A 7,017-nucleotide genomic window follows, 5' to 3' on the forward strand; every position below is an offset into this window, starting at 1 on the left:
CGGCATCCCAGGGACATCAGTGACAATTATGCTAGGGACACCCCTGGTCACATGGCTATAGGAGTAGCAGAAGAAGTTTCTTTCTGGGGTCAAAAGAGTTCCATCCATTTCTGGAGAGACTCAGATTTAGACTGGGTTTGCTCTGAACCGGAGCTTATCCCTAATTAGAATGCTTTAGTAGGCATGGGTTTAATGGTATAGCGATACTACCCACACAGTACCCACACACTAAATCACATACAAAGAGACATTCTTATGACAGATCAGTGCACACATCTTTTAGCTCACAGAAGGTAAACTATTTTAACGCTAAAGCAAGCAAAACAAAACGACAAACAATAGCTGTAAAGAAACACAAAAAAGACACAGTAAAGTGAAAAAAGCCATTCATTGTGCGTACTGTGCATAGTGTCAGCAGGTGAGGGTGCATGAATCTGGGTGTATATATAAAGCCTGGGCTCTTGTTGCCAGTCACTAGTTCACACACAGCATAGGAGCTCACATCCAGCAAAATGGGAAAGGTAAGCAACTTTTTTATATATGTCATATTTTGTTGAATAAAATGTTGTTTTAACTTTATCCAGAAGACTTGGCTGACATGGCACACATATGTAATACTGTTTGGATTGAAATCCATTAATCCACTGTTATATACCTCCTCCTGTGAGGATCACTTACATGGGCTGTTTTTGTGTTTAAAATGAACTAGCTATCAGTGGATTATGATTTGCCATATGCGTGAGTCAAGACAATGGCTCTGTGATTAGCAATTGTATTCCCATGCAGGACCATCCCTATGAGGCTGTTGCCTCAGGCATCATCTATTGGAAGCATGTGGGGGGTAAGGCAGTGTGGCCCAGGTTGTTAAGAGCAGGATGGGGAGATGTGTGAGAGCCATACACATCTCCCTGCCCAGCTCTTAGTAGACTGGGGCGCTCTGGCCTGCGCCCCTCCTAGCTCGAATCAACCAGCACCTTCTAATCCAGAGCGGTCATGACAATGCACAATGTTTGCAGCATGCCTGCCATCCTCTTTTTGGCCAGAGCATCCCAAGTCACTAAGAACCAGGTGGATAGATGTGTAGGGGCTATACACATCTCCCCACCCAACTCTTAGCAAACTGGGATGCTCTGGCTGGTGTCCTGCTCAGCTTCTGGCAACCAGTGATGCTACTGTTTCCTAGGAGATACCCCGCCTCCCCCTGTTAGTGTGCACCACTAGCAAATCCCCCCTTCTGGGAACGTGCACCACCAGATCCCCTCTGCCTCAGGTACCAAAGAGGCTAGGGACACCCCTGCCTACCTGCTAACGTTTTTTTACTTTGCAAGTTTAATTTTGCTTGGATACTCACCTATCCAACCACTCGGCATTACCTATTGTGTTGGCATTGGCCCTTTTTATTCTAGTGAAAGAGCCAATTGAAGTTTGATCTTTAAAACATTTGTTTTGCAATGTCTTGCTAAGCAACAGTTGGGAGAAGGTCTTTTAATGAAGCAATACAAGAATGCAACAATCCAAAATGCCTAAATATTCTAAATTGTACAACTTCATCAGTGAAATTTCCATTTCTGTTCCGCAGATCATCTTCTACGAGGACAAGAACTTCCAGGGTCGCTCCTACGAGTGTAGCTCTGAATGTTCCGACCTGACCTCATACTTCAGACGCTGCAACTCCATCCGTGTGGAGAGTGGAAACTGGATCCTGTATGAGCAACCCAACTACAGAGGACACCAGTACTTCCTCCATAGAGGAGAGTATCCCGACTTCCAGCAATGGATGGGCTACAATGACTCCATTAGGTCTTGTCGTCTGAGCCCCCAGGTAACACAAAACTTGTGTACTCTTTATTAAATAGTACTGATTTCCTCCTTGTGGTGTGGCGGAATATTTAGCCCATGTTGCCACATCACTGGGAGGAAATCTTTAGGGGACTGACAGGAATAACCTCATCATTATAGAGTTTATAGGGCAAAGTCAGTGAGATCGGCTTATGAGGAACTGAAGCCTAGGAGCCATAAGCACCCCTAATATTTAGGCCACCATGGAGATACCTCCCATATCCTCCTGAGGAAGTGGACTAAAGTCTATAAATTCCATTGAGGAACCATCTTCCCTTTAGGGAACATTGCTGGACATCTTGGTTTGATACCTTCCGTATTTGTTTTATAAACAACAGACACAATGTTTGCCTTGTATAACAGGATGGTCGGATAGGGAGGTTTTCTTGATACATATGATATTTGGTAATGTTAAACCAATTGAAAAAACACTGAATTTTCATTTGGTTTTACAACAAATTCTCATAAAAGAAGATATTTTTAAGATTTTCTTTGTATGTGTATCTAAAAAGTCCCATTTGGTCTTCTATGGCATTTATATATACTGGTGACAGTGGTGTCCAAAACAAATAAAGAAAGTAAATCTTCCCAAAATGGATACTGACAGCAATAAAAACCTTACTGAAGTTCAGATCATTCTCTACTTTGTCTAGATCTAAAAGGTTTTGGCTTTAGACACAATTTAATAAATACTCACTGAAAACACACTATGGGGAGTATTACTAAACAATTCACAGAGCCGTTCACCCTGCCAAAAAAATGTACCTTTGCATTGTGTGAATAGAGGCAAAGACAAATGTTTTTACCATATTTTCTTTCCATAGCTAATGCAATTTCAGATAAATACCACAAATTGGCCACTAGATGGAGCTGAGGAGCATAGGAAATAAATAATTAAAGAGCGATTAGGCAGGGTGTTCAGGTCACAGCAGAACTTTGGCTGCCAAGGTTGGACCAGAGATGGAAGAAGATGTTTGTGTTGGGTTCACCGACAGCACTAAAGATGTCCTTGAACCCAACAATCCAAATCCAAACCTCTGCTTGAAATGATCGGTTTAGTATGATATGTATGACCACTTGCCATTTGTTGTTAATACTCCTTTTTGTTTTATTATGGTGCACCTTATTTTAACAGCATCAAGGTTCCTTCAGAATCAGGATCTATGAGAAAGAAGACTTCCGAGGTCAGATGATGGACTTCACTGAGGATTGTCCTAATGTCTTTGAGAGATTCCGCTACAATGACATCAACTCTGCCCATGTCCATGAAGGCTTCTGGATGTTCTATGAGGAGCCCAACTACAGGGGACGTCAGTATTACCTGAGACCCAGAGAATACAAGAGATTCTGCGACTGGGGAGCCTCAAGCCCCAGAATTGGGTCCTTCAGACGTCTCCATCATTTATTCTAATCTGATTAAATGTATTTTCTTCACAATAAATGTGATAAAAAATAACTTGCTGTCATTATATGTTTTTGTATCTGTTTAGTCATGCTGGAAGTAGATCTAAACCCAATCTCTAAAAACTCATAAATGTTAGAAAGATGTTAATATAATTTTAAAGGGTTTCAGTCCTTTTAAATCTAAAGTTTTCATGAAGTGTTCCTCCCAGGATGGTCTTTACATGTCCATATGGCAGCAACTTTTTCTAATGGTACGTCTGGGTAGGGATGAGCTCAGGTTTGGACCAGTCTGGACCTGAGCTCCTTCAAACCCAGAAGGAGCTCCTCCCGAACATGGCAGTGCAGTGACATCATTGACCTTTTATGGTTAAATGTCTATATTTGGTAAATGACATTGACCTAATATGGATATGTGGCTATATAAAGTAAACAATGTCATCACAAGCATCCCACCCCTTTGTCTACATGCAACTTGAGGTATACCTGATCCATGGTCCAAACGTAAGCTCATCCCTACATCTTGAGTTGTCACCCTGGCTGTCATAATTGACAAGGAGGAGATTACAAGCAGTCTTTACACATATTGCACAGGAATAGTCCACCATTGACACTATCAGGAAGCCAGTCTAGATCAATGATGTGCAGCTGATGTTGGAGTAAGTGCATGTAGACAGGAAGTGGCTGAAAGAGGCTTTGGGAAATCAACAGCATTGAGGTGCAGCACAGAGGCGGAGAGAGGGGAGGAAGAGGGAGGGAGAGAGAGAAAGAGAGAGAGTGCTAAGATCAAGAACCTATTTTCCTTTGAACTGGACTTGGCTTAATGCCTGAAATCCGGTTCAATATGCAGACTGTGAAACAGCTATATCACAAGCTAAATTACTTTTAGTGTATCCCTTTGCACACAGACTTTTGTGTTTGCAAAGAAAGGATATTATTATTTTTATTGTTATTATACAGGATTTATAGAGCGCCAACAGCATGCGTAACACTTTATAATATAAGGAAGAAATTACAATACAATTCAAGACAAGATGGTAAGGAGGGCCCTGCCCCTGAGGGCTTACATTCTAAATGGAGGGGCAAATGATACATGAGGAGGTAGCTGTGTGGGGATGAATTGTTTGAGAAAGTGATAGTTCAGTGGTTAGGTTGAGGTGGGATATACTGTACCTGGCCTGCTACCATTACCTTCTCCTGCCACCACTGCAGCATGTCTCTGTAAAATTTCTGATTTGTGTCTCTGACATAATCCACTGTAATTTTCACTAGTCTCTCCCTCCTCTTATGCAGCCTACTAAAAAGGTTTACATGATGTGCAGCATGTCTCTGTAAAATGTATTTGTTTCTCTGACATAATTTGATTTCATTTTTCCTTCTGGATCAAAACTGCCTTGTCTTTCCCTCTTCAAATACAGCTTACAAATAAGGCTTACATGATGTGCAGAGTGTCTCTGCAATATTTTTGCCTCTTTTGTCTGGCATGGTCCACTGATATCTGTATTTGAGCTTTTAAAAACAAAACAAAATAAAAACAACTTATAACAACATAACAACTCATATCTGGAATGTGGGTTTGAGGTTTGAAGTGTTTTTGTGCATCCTGCGTTGATATTTTATTACCTTTTGGAAACAATACAGTGTGGTACTGCACTAAAAAAAGTTATGTTATCAAACACGTTTGGCCACTGTTTGGCAATTGTCACAGATTTGAGGGATTTAACTTTAACTTTATATTAAACCTTAGATCTGTTCCGTCAACTACTTCAAATGCTCAATTCTGACTATTAATTGTTGATACAAAATTATTTGTATATGAAATGACCTAAAAAAAGTATTTTACCCAAGTTTGCTCTAGGGCAGCGGTTCTCAACCTGTGGGTCGGGACCCCTTCGGGGGCCGAATGACAATTTGCCAGGGGTCGCCGGGAGTCTATTAAATAGCGGATCCCGGCCGCCCGTGAGAGAAACACTTTCTCCCGGAAAGGTTTAATCTGCTCGATCGAGCAGAGTAAACCTTTCGCTGCGATCGTTTTTTATTTTTTATTTCTGACATTGGAGCCCCGGCCGCCGTAAGTCAGAAAAAAATAAATAAATCAGCATTGGAATGCATAGCTAGATTCCTATTGGCTATTTCACTTTGCAATAGCAAACTAGCTATTGCACCCGCCCACTGCTGCTGTCAATCAGCAGAGGGGGACCTGCAGTTCTCCATCAGGTCCCCATCTAGTGATTATCATCATTATTATTAATAATAAAAGTTGACACCCTCGGCTTGCGTTATATGGTTTGCCATTTTAGCTGTTACAACAGTGGTTCTCAACCTGTGGGTCACTGTGTGATTTCTGCTGTGCTAGGTGAGAGTCCTCCTCAGCCCTCTCCTAGTGCAGCAGTGTCAGTTCTCCCGCCACGCTGCCAGATGTCGCTGCAGCAGCCGCGTCAACCCTAAATTTCACAGTTGGGGTCACCACAACTTGGCAAATGTTACCAAGGGGTCCCGGCCCTAGAAAGGTTGTGAACCACTGCTCTAGGGCCTTGGTTCTCAACTGGTGGGTCGCGACCCCGTGTTCAGTGGGTCGCCGCATGCCTTCCCCTTTTCTAAATGAGAAGCTCCTCAGCCTCCCTCGAGTGCAGCACTGTCTGTTCTCACACCCAGCAGTCATTCAGAATATGATGCTCGGCACCAAGTGTCAGCTTGAGGTGAGGTGGGGTGGGATGGGGGTAAGGCAGCGAGGGAGCTCCATCCATACATGCATTGCTTACAGCTCCCTCACATGTCCTATATAGGTACCTGGACCGGAGTAACATCACATTCTGGCTCACAGCACCACTACAGGCGCGTATGGGAGCTGTACAAGCAATGCACAATAGATGGAGCACCATCACAGCACAGCAGCCCACATTGCCGTGTGTTCCATTGCAGGAAGCGCAATTTCTGGAAGTGTTCCACAAGGCAGTAGAATTGGCTGCCCTTTACCTATCAATGAACAAATACATAATTATAGTGTTACATAAACCTGCCCTGCAGCTAGATTCATATCATCCCATTATGTGCTGTCAATTATCTCAAAGCACTAGCATGGATCCTGGTCAATTGTCTAGCTAAGGTGGTACATAAATTGATACAAATGGACTAGTCAGGTTTCTTTCAAATACTGTATGCACTACTGCCATGAGCATACAACGTCTCTTTCTCAAAATGCTAATTCCTAATGAAAACACAGGCAATAGGACAATTCTCTTGCTGGAGGCCACTAGGCATTCAGTAGTGTTGAGTGGCCTTACTTATAGGATGTCTTGGCTAGGTTTAACTTGGGATTAAGATTTATTAGGTGGGTACATACCCTGTATTCTGTCCTGCAGCCCAGTTTTGCATTAATGAACACTTATCAATTTCATGTCCTTTATAGAGGGGCACAAGGTGCACAAGGTCTATTGACTATTGTTTTTTGCACTGGCCGTGGAGCCCATGGCAGTTCTGGTTAGACAATCCACAGAAATAGTGGGCTTTCGAGAGGGGCTAGAGAAGAAAAAATGTAATGATAAGCAGATGATACTTTACTCTTGCTTGTGGATACTAACCGCTCGCTAACATTCCTTATGGTATTAACATTGCCAATTTGGGGGGCGTGGTCCGAACCTCGAGGTTGATGGCTGCTTGATCTGAGAGCTCCGGCTGAGTGAGACCCATACACCAGTTTTTGCATCTCCTTCCTCTCGCCCTCTGGGGTATCGTCCACTTTTAGTCCACCTGCCCCACTGGTATACAGAACAGTAC

At 42.9% G+C, this 7,017-nt stretch overlaps 1 protein-coding gene across 1 annotated transcript; it reads left to right on the top strand.

Moving 5' to 3' along the window:
* Positions 1–512: 512 nt before the first annotated feature.
* LOC108802764 (gamma-crystallin-3-like) lies at positions 513–3,250 on the top strand. The gene is made up of 3 exons (XM_018574620.1): positions 513–521; positions 1,580–1,822; positions 2,975–3,250. The coding sequence occupies exons 1-3, from the start codon at positions 513–515 to the stop codon at positions 3,248–3,250; spliced, it is 528 nt and encodes a 175-aa protein (XP_018430122.1).
* The last annotated feature ends 3,767 nt before the right edge of the window (positions 3,251–7,017 follow it).

Source organism: Nanorana parkeri, unplaced genomic scaffold (assembly GCF_000935625.1).
Source record: "Nanorana parkeri isolate BGI_ZX_2015 unplaced genomic scaffold, ASM93562v1 scaffold3098, whole genome shotgun sequence".
Taxonomy (NCBI): domain Eukaryota; kingdom Metazoa; phylum Chordata; class Amphibia; order Anura; family Dicroglossidae; genus Nanorana; species Nanorana parkeri.